This window comes from Ursus arctos, chromosome X (genome assembly GCF_023065955.2).
Source record: "Ursus arctos isolate Adak ecotype North America chromosome X, UrsArc2.0, whole genome shotgun sequence".
In the NCBI taxonomy this organism is placed as follows: domain Eukaryota; kingdom Metazoa; phylum Chordata; class Mammalia; order Carnivora; family Ursidae; genus Ursus; species Ursus arctos.
Genome location: NC_079873.1, coordinates 114,665,981 through 114,684,724, shown reverse-complemented (window position 1 = coordinate 114,684,724; position 18,744 = coordinate 114,665,981). Strand labels below are relative to the sequence as shown.

Sequence of the window (18,744 nt, the reverse complement as noted above, 5' to 3'; positions counted from 1 at the left end):
TACAGTCCTTATGAGGAGGAACATGAAGGATCCACCAGGTGATTAAATGTATGTAAGCACTGGGAGCGTTTTAAGGTAGATAACCAAATGACTTTGCTCTGTCTCTTTACTTTTCTGTTTAAAGATTTATTTATTTATTTTAGAAAGAGAGAGTGCTAGTGGAGGGGCAGGGGCAGAGGGAGAGAGAGAGAATCCCAAGCAAACTCTGCACTGAGCCTGGAGCCCAACATGGGGCTCCACCCCACAACCCTGTGATCACGACCTGAGCCAAAACCGAGAGTCGGAGGCTTAACCGACGGAGCCACCCAGATGCCCCTGTCTCTTTACTTTTAAACTCTATGACACTAGCGCTCCCTGAAAAGGATAAAGATGGATCCCACTGATGAACTCGGCTGCCACTGCAACTGCCATTAGACCTCCCCCTGTTCTGATGATGTGTCATTTCCTGCTTCAGCCCCCCATCAGCCACAGTGACAGAAGCCCATGGAATCAGATGTGAAGTTTAAAGATGAACACTGCCTATACTCTTCATTTCGCCCAAGAGGCCATTGGAAATAGCCCAAAGACCCACTCAGGGAGATGGACATCGTTTCCCAGAAGTAAATACGGCTCAGCTTGTACTTTGGAACAATTGGTCAACCTCGCTACTTGCACAATTCGTCCGCAAAGGTTAGGCAGTGCCTGAATCGGATCATGGCAGAATCACCGGGCCTCGTCACCATCTGCCTTTTAGGATATCTACTCAGTGCTGAATGTACAGGTTTGTTTCCTTTTTAAAGATACATTGAGTGTGCTTGAATTTTGGATATAGAAATGTCTGGTGCTATCTTCTCCACTAAATAACCATTACAGGATTTGACAGCAACGTTTAAGATCCTAGTTGTCAGCATGTGGCTTGGTAAGTACTGGTTCTCTGGTAGCTGTGTTTTCTTAATTGTTCAAATCAGATAGATCTACAATGCTTATGGTACTTTTTTTTTTTAAATGAACACTGTTAGGCTTGTGATTTGACAATGTAATTCTGATTAGAAAACAGCCATCTCCTTGGTTAAAGAAAAGAGTGGGGAAATGTTTTAACCAGGAAACAGCAGACAATGAAGAAAAGACATTAACACTGTTGTTTGGGGTTTAATTCACCACTTTGAGATCAGAATGGGAGGTGCCACATTAAAGCCACAAACAATGGCTTTATTTACACACACAGTTTGATTTCAAGATAGCTGACATGTTTCAAAATTTTAGAACTATATAATGAGGCAAGCCTCTAATTTTAAATTTTCCTAAAATCATACACCTACAATTTTAAGTTTTACTTACAACAAATTTTTCATTACTAAGTTTTACTCATCCCTAAAGTTTTTTGTGAATTAGGAACATTATTTTGTCTCTGATTCTTAACATCGCAGAGTTAATACATGGGGAAACCCAATACTCACTTGAGCAAAACAAGTCCAAGAACTGACGTAAGGAGGAACTTAGTTAATGCAATGTATAGCCCTTGGTTTTTTTCACAACTTCAATGACTTTATGCATTTCCCAAAGGCAGGCACACAGGAAAGAAATTACCCCATTTAGGCAAACAGTGTGTTCTCACAGGAAGCATTTATCACCCTTACTTGTCAACCTACTATAATCAAATCTAGTAGCCGACAGTGCCAGGATCAGGGGTGCCAACCCTAAGGGTCCCCAGAAAGCAGACAGGCCCTGTGTTTCCCACTCCAGACATGACGTCAGACTGAAATGCAGAAATGATGATATAAGAATGCAAAGGTTAAATCAAACTAGCCAAGTGGGTAGAGTGAAGAAATAAAGAAATTAAGCTGGAAAATTCACAAACTAGGACATAAAGCTAAGTCTTTACACATATCAGTGTGAGATCTAGGAGGACAAAAGATCCAAGCCCTTCCTTCAGGAAAAGTGGTGAGATAATGGACGTTTCAAGAGGGCTAGTGCTCCCTTGAAGACCTCAGATGTTGGAAAAAAGGAGAGATATGGGGTGTGTATGGGGGGGAGTAGGATTTGAGCTCTGGGGAAATAATGGCTAGGAGAGATAAACCCAAAGAGAGGCTAAATATATGACCCTCAGACAATACTGAGGAGAAAGGCAGTGTGATTCAGAGCCATTGTAGTCAGAGACAACAGGCCCTTGAGGAGAGAGCCAGGGGCATTTCCCTCAGGATGGCCGGCACTCATGCCGCTCTCTCTTCTGCTCTTAAACCATCACCGGCTTCTAAAAGCTGTTTCTATGAATGACATACAAAGACATTGCATTTTCATGACTGCTGACCTTAGGTATTATTTGCATCAGTTTAGAATTCTGAAATCAAAACTGTTCTGTGCAACCAATTCATTTTTATAAGGTGTATGGGCTGAAGGGGTCTTTCATTCCGAACGAATGCATGAGATGAACGAAGGAAAGACAGCTTTGGTCACACACTTTACAAAACTCCACACAACTGAGTGCCTACCACGGTGCCAGAGACTGGGGTGAGGGGTCAGGGGCGTGGGGATCACCCAGACTCCCTCTTTGACCTAAGGCACCACGAAGTCAAGGGAGAGATTTCAATGTAAGGAGACAAAAGGTGTGCCAGGGGTTAAAGGACCACAGAGAAACGAATATGTTAACTGGGGAAACACTTGACAGACATAGTATCTTGGGCTGGGTCTTAAAAGAGGAGTAGGTCTCTCTCCTTAAATGTCTGATTCAGGCCATCACACGCAGAGAGAATCACATGTGTGCAAAGATCCAGATTCACAAAGAATGTGAGGTCTTTCAGAAACTCAGTAGGTTTTGAATATTAACTATGACAAGTGAGGTAGGGTAGCTAGACGGGGTCAGGTCATCAGATAATGAAGCTCTGAAATGAAAGAGTTTGGACAACAGAACCCAATTATTGGGTCATTAGACGTGTAAACATGAACAGCGCGGATGGCTGATCTAGAATGCTCAGTCTGGCAACATTCTTTTTTTTTTTTTACTATGTTTTTTCTTATTAAGTTTTTCATGTCAATTCCAGTACGGGTAGCGCGCTGTGTTACATGAGTTTCGGGTGTACGATACAGCGACTCAACAACTGTATACATTACTCCGCGCTCATCCTGATACGTGCACTCTTTAGTCCCCCCATCACCATCTGGGTGTGGAAGGGGAACAGGTTCCGAGAAGCGTGGAGAGTGAGTCCTGGGCCTGTGACGTGATTACAGGACACAGCATCGTACCTAGGAGCACGGGCTGGGTGGTCTGAGTGCCAACGCCGCAATCCCGGCTCTGACACTTTAGTACGCTACCTGGGCCAAGTGACTTCCCCTCTCCGAAGCCCCATTCCTCTCACTTACAAACAATGAGATGACAGTCCCTGTCTCGTGGGACTGCTGTTGAGGAGGGAATGAAATCATGACCCCGAAGCACTGAGCACAGGGTCCAGCCCTTTAGAAGCATTAGATAAACGGCAGCTCTGATTCGTCGCAGGACGATGTACAGCTAGGGAGCTGGAAAGAGGATCTGGAATTCAGATGATACATCTGACCAGAGGTGGATATTTGGAACCCACTGTTGTAGAAAGAGCAGCTCCGACGGTGTGTGTGAGGGTGCCGGGAGTGAGCACGGGTAAGGTGGCAGCTGGCACAGGGCCCGGCTGTGGCCAGCGCTCGGGAACTGGTGTTGAGAGAGTCCAGGCGGGCCTGGGGGGAGGCAAGCAAGGTCCAAAGAGCGTAACTGTGTGCTCTTCCTCTTCTTGCTTGCACACCGAGAGACAGGGTCTCCTCACATTCTGTGCCCTAGATGCCTTGTTTCCCTCACCCTAGTCCCAGCCACATGGTACAGACGTCTGGCATGACCAGGCTGAGGCAGGAACCTGAGGAACTCTGAACATTGAAGGGGCAGGCAGACAAGGGGGAATTCACTGACTCAAGTGGTGGGTGAATAACAAGAGTTAGAAGAACCAGTAGAGTGACTTCATGGAAAGAGTACCCTGGAGAGAGATCGAGACACACACACACACACACACACACACACACACACACACACAGAGAGAGAGGTCAAGCACTAGAAATGTTTCAGAGCAGTCAAGAAGTACATAAACTCATAACTATCCTTTAGGAAGTCCTTGCTGATCCTGACAATAGTCATTTCATTACATGGATGGGAGTAAAGAAGGGAAAGAGCCACAGAAAAGTGCATTAAGGCGCTAGAGGGAACTGAGAAACAGGAAGGCAGGCCAGCATGAGAGGAGGGGGGGGGCGGAGAACCAGCGTACACCACGTATCGTGTACATGTATTATCTCACGGAACCTGTCGACAACAGTGTGAGGTAGATACTCTTATTATACCACTGGTATACCCATTTTGCTTTTGGCCAACTTAAGCTTCAGAGATTTTGTCACTTGCCTAACGTCTCACAGCCAATAGGTGGTAAATATGTTATTCAAATCCAGGTGTGTCTGATCTGACTGCGAACCCCTGTTTTTCCACCCAGCCATGCTGTAATTGGAGGCAGACATAGATGCTATCGTCGGGGTGCCCAGGGCCAAGCAGAGAGGAGGGCCCGGCGGGGTGGCTGGGAGGCACCGCCATGTGACGGCAGCCATCTGCAGCCTGGCGATTTTCTCCCACAGTGCTCAGCTGCCTGGGGACGGAAGACAGGCAGATGGCCGCAGTGATCTAGGGCTTGGCGTTGCAGGGTACTGCGGCACAGAGGAAGGGGTGAAGGGAATTGAGGAAGTTGGCAAGAGTTAAAGAGAAAAAGTCTAAGCTAAATTCCAAAAAAAAAAAAAAAAAAAAATGAAGTCCAAGGGGACTCGCAGAGCAAGAGAAAAGCGAGGTTGTCAGGGGACTCGAAGTCTCCATAAAGTGAAGAGCTGCAATGAAAATAAGGGAATACAGTTTAGCTCCTCTTCGTCGTCTTCTTTTTAGAATTCATGAGAAAGCAGTCTCCAAATGCCTGGAAAGTTCATCTTTTTTTTTTTTTTAAGATTTTATTTATTGGTGAGAGAGCGAGTGAGAGAGAGAGAACACAAGCAGGGGGAGAGGCAGAGGGAGAAGCAGACTCCCCGCTGAGCAGGGAACCTGATGCAGGGCTCGATCCCAGGACCCTGAGATCATGACCTGAGCTGAAAGCAGGCGCCCAACCGACTGAGCCACCCAGGCGTCCCTGGAAAGTTCATCTTCTAAGCGCCTGGTCCTGTTAAGATCGTATCAGATAGTCCCTTGAAGAAAGGAACAATTCCAACAACTTCTTGAGTTCCTGTTATTAATAATAGATAGAGATACGTTTTCTATATCTACCTAGAGAGACATACACAGAGACACAGAGAGAGTGAGATTTGAATGTGGGGAGAGAGGCAGGGAAGGAGAGAATTAGGTTAGAGACCTCGATCCTCCAGAGTTCAGGGGTGTCCCTAAAGGCTAGGCAGTCACAGCTACAGTCACATCCTGACTCCCAGAGAAAGACTTAGGTCACTGGAATTCCCTTCACGCATGCCAACCGAAGGTGTTGTGAGTCTGAAAATAAACAAATTACTGCAGTGGTTTTTCTTTAACATCTAGTGAGAGACACTGGGGTTGCATCTGCAGCTGGACCACAATTAGGCTTCTGCTCTTCCAAGAGAAATTTGTTGCAAAGTCATTTGGGCAACCGCATCCTGAGAACGCAGCCCGGCCAGGGTGATGGATCACCTTGCAAGGACCTGCAATTAGCTATTTTCAAATGATGACAAAGTGTGAAGTTAACTGCTTATTTGAGAACTTTCTTTTTCATCCAAAGTAAATTCAAATAGGATTGAAAATCTGACCTTTCATTACCGGAACTCTCTTGACTAAAAGCCAAATTAAATTTTAATTCCTAAATCTCCACGTGGATACAGTACCATGAGGACATCACAGATTTTGGCTCCGTGCCCCAAAGATAAATTGGCTTTGGGATTACTTGGATTAAAAACAAAGCCTTTCTTAAGAGATGTATTTAATTTTCATGGTGTTTTCTTTTTCCTAAAGCTAAAGGACAGTTCTTTTGAATTTCAGTTTTTCTTGATCATGAAAATGCCACCAAAATTCTGAATCGGCCAAAGAGGTATAATTCAGGTAAACTGGAAGAGTTTGTTCGAGGCAATCTTGAGAGGGAATGTATGGAAGAAAAGTGTAGTTTTGAAGAAGCTCGAGAAGTTTTTGAAAACACTGAAAAAACTGTGAGTATTTCCACATAATATTCTTCAGATGCAGCGCAAAGTACAGAAAACTAAGAGAAAAAAAAAAGAAAGAAACTTCTCTTTGGAATTTTTAAATGTCTACCCATATATATGTATTACAAATGTTATAAAAGGGAAGGAATCAAATCCAAAATGTTTTGAATACTACCACTAACTTGTCCTCTTTTTCTTTATAGACTGAATTTTGGAAGCAATATGTTGGTAAGCAATTCATTTTTTCCTCTAGTTGGTATAGGAAACATTTGAGAATTGCGTAACGTTTCTCTGTATAAATAGACAGTATATTAAACCCTGTCCAAAGACAATATATTAAACCCACCCCCTGTCTTTTACCCAAGACGGAGTGGTGATATGTGACAGGTTTACGCCAGCATGGGGGATATCGGCTGGCAGATAAGCTGACTCCCCCCTAGGGCTTCAAAAAGACGTCATTGCTCCCCAGGCCGCTGGAAGGGAGAGACTAAGGTGACTGCAGCTGGGGACGGAGTGGGGGTTGGCAGTCCCCGGGAGAGAATAGAGAATGCTGACTGATTTCAACGCTTATTGCTTAGAGGTCCCCCCTCCTTATGGTGGCCTACAAGGCCCTCCATGATCGCCCCTGCCCTCCCTTTCCACTGGCCCTCAGACCCTCTCCTCCTGCTCTCCTCCTCACCTGCGGGGGTGGGGGGTTGGGGGGGGAGAGGGGCAGCGGTCCTGGCCTCCCTGCTGTTCCAGGCACACTCCAGGCATGCTTCCGCTTTGCTCTCTGACCTGACTGTTCCTTGAACATGGAATGCTCTTCCGCCAGGTTCCCCTAGGCTCGCTTCCTCATCTGCTTCAGCTCTTCACCCAAATGTCACCATCTCCATGAAGCCTACCTACCTTGATCATCTGTTAGTACTTCAACCTACCCCCCCTTAACCCCGTCACTTAGATACCTCCTCTCCTATTTTTCACAGCACTTTTCGCCACCTGAGGTAACATATAATGAATGTTCTTACTTCTACCGTTTATCGTCTCTTTTCCCCACCTCATTAGAATGCAAGCTTCACATCGGCAGGGGTGTTCAAGTGTTTTGTTTATTGATGTATTCCTGGTACCTCGAACGCTATCTGGTGCAGAAGCACTGAGTCAACACTTGTTGAATGAATTGACCAAAAGGAGGAAAAGTCAAAACTTCTGTGACAACTGAGCTTTAATACTGTAAAATCCAGCAGCGGGGATCTGAGGCAGCATACATCCCAGAGGTTGACTTATCTAAGACCATCCACAGGGACGGAACCTAGACAACAAAGCACTGAGTTCCAGCTGGTGGAGATCCTGTGCTACGTTCCACTTGCTATTCTGGAACGTGTTCACACTCCACTCACGCAGTTTCTCCACTTTTGTTTTTAACTCCTGACGGAGGATGAGGTCCACTCCGTTACATTTACTTTCTCGGCCTTTCCTTGTTGTTAGTAATGAAGGCTAGCAGGCCAGTTCTCTACTCAGTTATTCCCCCACCGTTAGTCCGAATGAGTCTTTTTATTCTTTATTTCCATTATATTTGAAACTTGAAATCTTGAGATTTTTTTTTTTAAAGATTTTCTTTTTAAGTAACCTCTACCCCCAACATGGGGCTCGAACCCACAGCCCCGAGATCAAAAGTTGCACACTCCACCGACTTGAACCAGCCAGGTGCCCCTTGTGATAGATTTTTAAAGCAAATCAATTTCTACCCCCTCCACACTCCCCCGCCCAAATCCTGGCTGTAAATTCCCATGACCCCTTCATTGCCCACCCCACTCCCCAGCAGGGGTTGGTCAGAACCTCTTAAGCACCGTATTTTGAAGCTGAGCCCCTGCCTTCTAGGTCAAAGGCCACGTTTACTGTATCTGGGGTAAAGATATCTCGGAAACCTCAGGGGCATGATTCTGTCACTACTGCTTCATCCACCAAAAACGAGAACAAAAAAGCAAAAAGAAAAGAACTCCCTGCCTCTTTTCACTTGCACCAAGATTCCTAACCGCCCCAAAAGAGCCAATGCTATTTCTTACCCTATGGGCTGTCACAGACTGCAGGGCGCAGGCCCCTCACGCCTGCCTTATCCTCTACTATCGACAGTCTGGTTGAAGAAGGAAGACCGTCCAAGCACATGAGCTAGCATCCGTCTAGCACTTTCCAGTTTACAGAAAGCCTGTCATATTTAACTCACACACCAACCCAGTGAGCAAAGCATTATTAACCTCAGTTTACAGAGGACACTGAGGCTTAGGGAGGCTAAAAGACTTGCCAAAGGTCACCAGTTAGGGAGTCACAGAGCCCAGAAGAGAACCCAACTTCTTTAACGAGCAAGCCCTTGCTCTCGCGATCACCCCTCCCAGCCTTCAGATGTAGATGCGGTTATTCATTATCAACAACCTAGTAGCCTTCAGCCGGAATCTCTCACTTGACAGGTCTTATCCCTTGTTGTCTTTGACCCCTACTGTCCGTGGTTTTGCCTGAGCCCAAAGTACACACAGACAAGCACCCAACGGAGGACTAAATGCAGGATAAAATGACACTCATTTTAAAGATATGTCTCAGCAAATGAGTTGCTGTGTAGCTGGCTGCAAGCCCAGACCCTTTCAGTGAAACATCCTAAATAATTCAGATCCGCTGGTCTATAATATAAAGTACAAATGTAGCTCGTTTTTTAGACCAGTTTGCACATCAATAATAATAAACCAGAGATAACGTATTTTGTTTTCATAGAATTGGAACAAATTGAACTATCTCTGCAAAAGCACACTGGATCAAGGGGCAGAGGGGACAAGGTCCAATCTTTACAGCACGCAGGTTTTCCAGAGAGGGACTGTCTCTGACAAAGGGACAGGAGCCCTTAGTCAATGGGAGCTGGGTGCGTACTACTGACGGAGAGCGTGACCGATGAGCCTCTCCTCCCCTGAGGGCAAGCAACCTTCACACTAGAGGGGGGGGTTATGTAAAGTAGGACCAAGAATGAGAAATTTCTCTCTCATCGCCCCCCTTTCTCTTTCTTTCACTCTTGGGTCATCTTTACCTCTTACTCTTGCCAAACTAGCTCATTTTTTTTTTCTTCAGGGTTGTATCTCTTAGCTCAAAGTATGTACCCCTCTCCCTTCTGGTTCTATTCATTCCTTTCTCCCACGGCTGCCTTAGAAGTATGGATTGAGCAAGGGCTTTCAGAAACCAGCCTCAAAGGATCCCTTCTCATCCTGACCCTTCCCCTCTTGCCTATTCCTTCCTCCTGGTTTCCTACCACGGGTGTCTTCTAAGGCTCTCAAGCCCTCCGTGAATGTACAAACCTCGGGAAACGGAGAGAGGAAACACAGCCAACCTATACATAAATAAAGCAGATCTTCAGACCCTTTTCGAGTGTTTATGGGAAAAGCAGTTTCTCACCTGGAACTAATATGACACTGTATGTCAACTAACAAGAATTGAAATACGAACTTCTAAAAAAATAATAAAAATTTTAAAAATTAACACTTTAAAAAAATTTTAAAAAGAAAAGTTGTTTCTCCCTTTACCTAGACCATTTGGGGCCTAACTCAGAGACAGCAGACTATCTTCCGGCAGCGAGAGATGCTTCCGGCGTCTCTTCCATTGTTTCGAACCCTTACTGCATACTGTACTTCAAAAAATTAAATGATCCCCGAAGGGAGTAGATGCATTTGCTCCAAGCTGAGGCTGCCACCCAGCTCAGCATTCTCTGCAAGACCTGCTGAAGTGCAGGGATTGGATTTAGAACTAACCTGTCGTCATTCTAGAAGAAAGGAATGAAAACCCTTCCCCCACTATGCTCATACAGTCCATTTCTAACCTCTGACACTCTTCTTCCTCTCCCTCTTCCTCTTCCCTTGGGTTGCGTAAACTGCATACATGCCTTCCTCAGAGCAATTTCCTACGATGGTAGGAGCCCCACAAGCTTTGTTTCGGTAGCTCTTGGAAACTCAGGAAGACAGGGGCATCCCATAAGCAGCGGCATCCGCGGTCCTGACCCTAAAATCAGGCTCCCCTCCCCGTGAGTCTGTGCACGGAGGCATTCTAAGCAGTTTATTTGCTAATTCACCTTTCTTAACCTGTCTCTAAGATGGAGATCAATGCGAGTCCAACCCATGTTTAAATGGCGGCATCTGCAAAGATGACATTAATTCCTATGAATGCTGGTGTCAAGCTGGATTTGAGGGAAAGAACTGTGAATTAGGTGAGTAACTATTTTTTGATTACTCGTGGTTCCACGTTTCCCTGTGGAACCAGATAAAACTGGGAAATGCAATATTTATGTACCATAATTTTTTCTTAAAAACATTTTCTTAATGCTGTGAAGAACACTTAACAGGAGATCTATACTCTTTTTTAAAAGATTTTATTTTATTGGCTTGTGGTGGAGAGAGCATGAGCAAGGGGAGGGGCAGAGGGAGAGGGAGAAGCAGACTCCCCGCTGAGCAGGGAGCCCCACGTGGGGGCTGGATCCCGAGACCCTGAGATCATGACCCGAGCCAAAGGCAGACGCTTAACTGATGGAGCCACGCAGGTGTCCCAGGAGATCTATACTTTCAACAAATGTTGACGTGTACAAGGCAGCACTGCTCACTGTAGGCACTGTGCTGTACAGCACATCTCTAGAACTCCCTCGTCTTGCATAACTGAAAGTTTATACCTGCTGAATAGCAGCTCCCCATTTCCCCTTCCCTCGGCCCCTGGCAAGCACAACTGTATTCTGTTTCTGTGTGTCTGCCTATTTTAGACACCTCAAATAAGTAGAATCTTGCAGTATTTGTCCTTCTGTGACGGGCTCGTTTCACTTAGCGTAATGTACTCCAGGTTCATCCGTGCTGTTGCATGTGACAGGATTTCCTTTTTTTTTTAAGGGCTGAATAATATTCCATTCTATAAAGCATATACTTTCAAAGCTTATAAACATTTATTTGGTCCGTAGTCCTGGTTTCCTGGATGAGTTCAAGAAACTATAGTAAGAGCAATAATAATAACTGGTAGCTAATATTAAATGGTAATGATACTGCCGTCACTTATTAATCCTCAATCTGACCATATGCCCTCCGTACCGTTATTACCCCCATTCTGTGCAGATGAGGAAACTATAGCTCAGACAGCTCAAAATCACAGAGGCAATAAATGGTTGAGCCAGAACTTGAACTTCAGTTAGTCTGACCAAAACCCACGCTTCTCCTATCCACAAAGTGCAAAGAAAACTGAGCCCATAAAATTGCTTGAACTCATGACTAAATCATTATCAACATAGGCAGTGGAAGTCAATGAAATATAGAATTGAGATATGGTGAGGCCAATTTTCCACAAAATAGGTACTTCTCTGCACATACTAACCACTTCACATGTGAAATTTGTTGACAAAAATCAGATCTCATTCCTGAATTTGACTATATGGATTACATTGAAAGAGTACAGCCACTTTGGAAAACAGTATGGGGGTTCCTCAAAAAGTTAGTAGAGCTACCCTACGACTCAGCCATTACACTACTGGGTATTTACCCCAAAGATACAGATGTAGTAAAAAGAAGGGGCACGTGCACCCCAATGTTCACAGCAGCAATGTCCACAATAGCCAAACTGTGGAAGGACCCGAGATGCCCTTCCACAGATGAATGGATAAAGAAGATGTGGTCCATATATAGAATGGAATATTACTCAGCCATCAGAAAGGATGAATCCCCACCATTTGCATTGACATGGATGGAACTGGAGGGGATTACTCTAAGTGAAATAAACCAAGCAGAGAAAGACAATTACCATATGGTTTCACTCATTTATGGAACACAAGAAATAGCAGGGAGATCGGTAGGAGAAGGAAGGGAAAAATGAAGGGGGGGAATCAGAGGGGGAGATGAACCATGAGAGACTATGGACTCTGGAAAACAAACTGAGGGTTTCAGAGGGAAGTGTGCCTGGGAGGGATGGGCTAGCCTGGTCAAGGGTATTAAGGAGGGTACGTATTGCATGGAGCACCGGGTGTTATAGGCAAACAATGAATCAGGGAACACTACATCAAAAACTAATGATGTACCATATGGTGACTAACATAACATAATAAAAAATTTTTAAAAAGGAAAAAAAAAAGAAAGAGTTACATAGCAAATCTAGGAGCACTGTGCACCTTTTCTCCTCATAGCCTAGAATTTTTTTCTCCCCTGGGATTTTGGCCATTGGAGTAGTGTATCCCCATGTCCTTCTCCTACTTGCTTATTATCTCTGGATGCAGGATTACTGGTATTCTGGTTGTGAAAGGCACACCATGCTAATAACAGATTCTCTGTCTTCTCTGAAACTCCAGAAGAATGGAGATGCAATCCTAGGGAAAGAATTCAACAGCACAGGCTACCTGACTAAGGGCAAAGAGTAGAAAATTGGCAGGACTCTATTAAGACTTTCTAGCAACCCACCTGACACACAGATGAAAAAGGCATAAAACAAAATGAAACTCGGAAGCTGCGGTTGTCCTACAGAGAAAGGAAAAAAAGTCATCTGTAATGTTGTTCAGAAATCCTTCGGTACTCAAGAGAACTCCACTGATCATCTTCGTTTGAGATCTAAAAGATAAAAAAGAATAGAAGATAACACAAGGCAAAGGTGGCAGGGCAAAAACATTTAAAAAGGAAGAAAAGAACGGATGCAGGTGGATGAAGTGGTGCCTCTGGCTTGGGCTCCCATTCCCTCGGATTGCCCAGCATGGGGGCAAACCAATGCCGGGGTACCTTTCCTGTGGGTGTGGTAACTCGCTCAAGATCTCTGCCGCGCTACTTTCATCTGAAAGGTTCTAATTTCACATTCAGATTTCCGTAGATACATCTGATCCTGCTATTATGGAAGCCTACGGAAATCTTTGGAGTAGTTACTCATTATCAGCTTAAATAATATAGCCACTGGAGCTGAGGGAATGAATAACTCAATTAGTCTCAGTTCCAAATGAAGAGCACACTGTAGTGGAGTATAACTGTAAGTAGCCTTTAGCAGGTGCCTGGCTGGCTCAGCCGGAAGGGCGTGCAACTCTTGATCCCGGGGTCGTGAGTTCAAGCCCCATGTTGGGTGTAGAGCTTACTTTAAAAAAACAAAATTAGGAGCAATTTTTTAAAAATAGTGTTTAGCATTAAATATTCCTAAAAGTCTTTAGTTTAAAATGAAGGTACTTGAATGGAGGAGAATTACCCTGAGGAATGTAAATATAAGCACAAAACTTCTGTAACAGGGTTTGCCAACCGTGTGAGGCTGTGGGCCACAGGGCAGAAGTGTTAAGTCTACAGCGGCCACCCCCTCAGCCCTCAGGTTCCCTACACGATGGTTTGGGAAGGACTCTGCTCTTGCAACTGCGTCTACCGCCATTATCTGGCCTCTAGGGAGCATGGATCTCCCCTAGCATACCTGACCAAGGTCGGGAAAAATCCTCTTGGGGCAGTTAGTTCAGAGACAAAGCGGGAATTCTCTCAAAACTCTTTTTAGACACTAGAGGAGAGCAGACGCATATACAAACTCCCATTTAAGCTGGTGCTTCAAACTGATCTGTAGACTGACCTCAAAGGCTGCTAGACAACACAGTTTATAGAGCAATGAAGCCCCAAATTTCTTGCCTCACCCTTGTCTTGGAAAAAAAAGGAGGGGGGATTCCCACTGTTAAGATTTTGTTATTTGCCTCTTCCTGTGTTTATCAGGCTACTCTCCGGGAAAAAGAGGTACAAACCTTCAGGGTGTGATTTCTAGTTAAAAGAATAATGAATTGGCTACTGTGTCCCTGTGGTTAGAATAATGACCACGATATGTCCCCATTTACACATCACGTCTGAGGCCTTTCCAGATAGACGAAGGTCTGTAAGAACTTGGGTCATTCCTGTCCCCTCTAGAGAGTACAAGAGGCATCTTGATACCCACAGTAAGACAGGAGGGAGAAAAAAAATCACAAGCACATAAACACTTTTTATACCTTGCTGACACGTTGTAGACACCACACACTTATTTACTGAGTATTTCTGTGGAATGGAGAAAAAAAAAAAAGAAAATATCTTGAGTTTAGCTCAATACCAGTATATTCTATGGTAAGCTTGTTAAATAGAACATCTTTTGTCTGAGCTTTGGTTTTCACATCACTGAATATATGAGGCAAGATGAAAGCAGAGGAAAATAAAGCAGAACAGGGAAACTTTGGTCATAAGCATGAGCGGAATTAGAAAGAGGTGTTTGGGTAAACATGAAGGGGAACAGGAACAGATGCTTTGAGAGGTTCAACAGATATTCTAGGCACAGAGACCAGCCCCGGGACCAGGGAGAACCCATAGCCAACACAGTGCTAGATACCTAAATGCTCAGGAAAGCATGATGAATGAGTCCCATAGTGACTGTTCCTTAGATCCTGGACTCCAGACCTCCCCACTGGAACTCCTTGTGCTACTATTCTATTTCCAGAACCTTGAGTCCTTTCTCTGAGAGCAAAAGACTGCTGATTGAACAGCAATATTTCTCACTGCACACACAACCCAAGCCATGAAGAAAAATCAAATGAGAAAAATGGTAGACAGGTCTAGTAACTTAGCCAAGGACACAGAATCAGAATTGGGGAAACCACACTGAGTTTATTCATTCCCGTTGTACGTGCCCTAAACCACACCAGGCTGCACCTACCACCTACCTCTGTTAACTCACCACAATCTCATATTGACTGAACACTTTCTTTTTTTTTATAATAATATTTTTTATTATATTATGTTAGTCACCATACAGTACATCCCTGGTTTCTGATGTAAAGTTCGACGATTAATTAGTTGCGTATAACACCCAGTGCACCATGCAATACGTGCCCTCCTTACTACCCGTCACCAGCCTATCCCATCCCCCACCCCCCTCCCCTCTGAAGCCCTCAGTTTGTTTCTCCGAGTCCACAGTCTCTCATGCTTATACAGGTGGTATTTGATTTGGCTGAACACTTTAGTACTGCTTTATAACAACAAAATGATAGCCAATGACATGAAAGGAGCCAGGGATATAATCATGAGTAAGGAGAAAGGTCTTTAAAAAATAAATACAAAGGACCAGGTCCCATCTTCTTGGATCACGCACTTAGTAGATTATTGGCAGAACAGGTTAAAAGCTCAGACGGGTTCCTTTGCCTACCTGGCAATAGTTGATTTGCCTCCCCTTAATTCCTGAAGTGGCAATAAGGAACATGAGCAAATTATTACACTAACCTATGCTAGCCTATGTAAAATAGAATTCGAAAATTGAGATCCGACACTCAAAAATCCATAATATACTCCAAAACCATAGAGTCATTCTGTTCGCCTGGACTCCCCCAGAAAAAAAAAAAGAGTCTGTGCCTCGAGCTTATTTATTAGGGTGTGCAATCCTAGGGAGCAAGAGTCAGGGACAGGGGCGTGAGACAGTGAGGAAAGGAGAACCGGTCATAGAAAAAGTCATCTCTCCTCATCTGCAACTGATCGCTGGATCTCCTGGGACTGTTTTCCAAGGAGCCATAGGAACTGTCCTCAGGACAGTCCATCTGGCAGGGGAGAAGTGGTGAAAGAATCTGTCCATCAGCATCTGTCTCCCAGTGGTCAGAAGTGTAGCCGAGGGGCCGTTAACTCCCCCACATCTCCAGGTTGTACTCGCTGGGGGGCCCGCACAGGTGATGCGACATTCCATGCCTCAGCATCAACAGGAAAGTGTCAAGGTAAGAGGGGAGAGGCACAGAGGGCATATACGAGCCAAGGCAATCCAAGGCTGCACCTGTATTAGGTCAGAAGTCGATGCAGAGCGGATGGCCACAGCGCTGGCAAAGACACCCGTGAGGCTGAGAGGAACTAAGGTGGCGCATAGCAGGTGTCTAATATAGGCACTCTTTCTCAAACTTTCCATGTTCTCAGTACACCACCAAGTGAGCATTTCTCTTGAAGGTGGTACTGGTGTTGAACAGCTAGGTAAGGGGGAAGGCATCTCCTATCCATTGTGTTCCTGTGCTGCTCTAGAGACAGCCTGTTTCTCTTAACTCAGCAGGTCTCAGCTGGCCAGCCCCGAACCGTGCTACTTCCTGTTATTGAGACTGCATAGGAGAAACAAAGGGAAAGCACGGTAATTAAAAAATACAAAATAAGGGGCGCCTGGGTGGCACAGTCTTTGAGCGTTTGCCTTAGGCTCAGGGCGTGATCCCGGCGTTATGGGATCGAGCCCCACATCAGGCTCCTCTGCTGGGAGCCTGCTTCTTCCTGTCCCACTCCCCCTGCTTGTGTTCCCTCTCTCGCTGGCTGTCTCTGTCAAATAAATAAATAAAATCTTTAAAAAAATACAAAATAAGATGGCAGGAATAAACCAAACATATCAGAAGTCGGAGTTCATGTGAATTGGGGTTAATGGCAATTTTCAGTCTGGAGTTAAAAATCGAATTGTATGCTGTTGACAAAAGAGACACCCAGAATAAAATTACACCAGGAGGCTAAAATAAAGGGACATAAAAAGATTTTCAGGTAAATGCTAACAAAAAGAAACTGGTGAAGCAATCTTAATGTCAGACAAAATTGATCCCAAGACAAAAAGGATTACAAGAGACAAAGAACACCACTTCATATTAATAAGGGAGATTGTATAGGGAAGTAGAAAATGTGGGCCACCAGAATGTTCATCAGTGCCCACACATAATGTCTTTGGCATTTAGCCACCTTAAAGGACCTGATTTCATCCTCTTGTGTTGATATATACCCACCTCAGCCAGCTTCAAGTGTGCTTAGATAAACTGGATTATATTAAAGCTATGAACTTCAGTGGGGCGCCTGGGTGGCTCAGTCGGTTAAGTGTCAACTCTTGATTTCAGCTCAGGTCATGATTTCGGGGTCACGAGATCAAGCCCTGCATCAGGCTCCACACTCACCAGGAAGTCTGCTTGAGATTCTTTCTCTCCCTCTAACCCCCTCTCTAAAATAATTAAACAAATCTTAAAAAACAAAAAACAAAAACCAAAACTATCGGAGTGCCTGAGTGGCTCAGTTGGTTAAGCGTCTGCCTTCAGCTCAGGTCGTGATCCCGGGGTCCTGGGATTGAGTCCCACATCGGGCTCCCTGCTCAGTGGGGAGTCTGCTTCTCCCTCTCCCTCTGCAGCTCCCCCTGCTTGTGCTCTCCCTCTCAAATAAATAAATAAAAATCTTTTAAAAATAAATAAAACTTAAAAAAAAACCTATGAAATTCTATTTAGCAAACTACACTATTTTAGGACAAAAAGGCAAGTCGGAGTGGGAGAAGACACCAGCAATACGTATGTCCAAGAACTGGAACTCTCACACACCGATGCTGGGAATTTAAATTTGTACAAGTATTTCAGGAAACTACTTGGCAGTATCTACTAAACCTGAACATATGATCCAATAATTGCGCTCATAAGTATATCCCAGTATTCATGCATGTGTTACCAAAAGGTATGTGTTAAGAATGTTCGTTACAACATTACACCTAAGAGCCCAAAACTGGAAACTCAACTCAAATACTCATCAGCAGTAAAATGGATAAAAACAGTAATAGTTACACAACAGAATGCTACACAGCGTGCAAATGAACCACCGCTGTACAAATAACAAGGATGATTCTCACGAAGTGTTACATGAAAGACACAGAGGAGTACATATCGTGAGCTTCTATTTATATAAAGTTCACGAACAGACAAAACTCCCTCTTAGAATCTGGCAATGGATGGCAACTTTGGAAAAGAGGACCAGTGTAGTGGTGGAAGGGGGCACTGGGAGAGCTTCTGGGATGTGGAGAACATCCTACACGTTGATGGGTTTAGTGTTCAAACAGGTGCACACACTTTGTGAAAATTCACCCGGAAGTTTTGAGGGACTTCTCTGAATATACATTATCCTTGAATAAACAGCTTCTTAAAATTGCAGTCCCAGGTTTAGTGAAAGTAGAATATCCAACCCTTCAGTTGATGCCGAATCAAATGTATCGCTGCCATTTTTCTGCCTTATTGAGAAGTTTATCTCTCCTTCTACTCTGAGCTCGAGGCTCCCAAGCTTCTCTCCGGGAATGCCCTCTGCTCATATTTGACCTATACGTGAGTCAGTGGTTTCATGTACTCTCGAGCAATGCATGCGGAATGATGCTATTACTGTTGATTTTGCTCTCTTTCAGATGTAACATGCAACATTAAGAATGGCAGGTGCAAGCAGTTTTGTAAATCGGGCGCCGACAATAAGGTGGTCTGTTCCTGTACCACAGGGTACCAACTTGCGGAAGACCAAAGGTCCTGCGAACCAGCAGGTCAAAATCTAAATAAGTTTTGTGTGTTTTTTTTTTTTTTTTAACTTGGGGAGATCCATCCTCCAAATCTATATTTGAACCTTCAGGGCATTTTAACTAGCCTACATACTTCTATAATCCCTATTTGTTTCTACTTCCTTTTGAGATCATAGAAAAGATTAGTAGCTTGAACTGGACAATTTGCCAAATGGCATCATCATTTTAAATAGAAATGCTGTAACTGTCCTCAGTCTGAATTCTTTTCCCTGTCCCTTTTTTTCTGACTTTCAGATCATGAAGCAATTAATCTGG

The 18,744-nt window shown here is 44.4% G+C and overlaps 1 protein-coding gene across 1 annotated transcript in view; it reads left to right on the top strand.

Annotated features, from left to right (window-relative positions):
* The first annotated feature begins 275 nt into the window (after positions 1 to 275).
* Positions 276 to 18,744, top strand: part of F9 (coagulation factor IX) — a 32,092-nt gene continuing 13,623 nt past the window's right edge. The window contains exons 1-5 of the mRNA XM_026479744.4: positions 276 to 760; positions 6,020 to 6,183; positions 6,381 to 6,405; positions 10,277 to 10,390; positions 18,325 to 18,453. Coding sequence (XP_026335529.1) covers positions 694 to 760; positions 6,020 to 6,183; positions 6,381 to 6,405; positions 10,277 to 10,390; positions 18,325 to 18,453 — 499 coding nt within the window. The 5' untranslated portion in view covers positions 276 to 693. The remainder of the gene's footprint in view (positions 761 to 6,019; positions 6,184 to 6,380; positions 6,406 to 10,276; positions 10,391 to 18,324; positions 18,454 to 18,744) is intronic.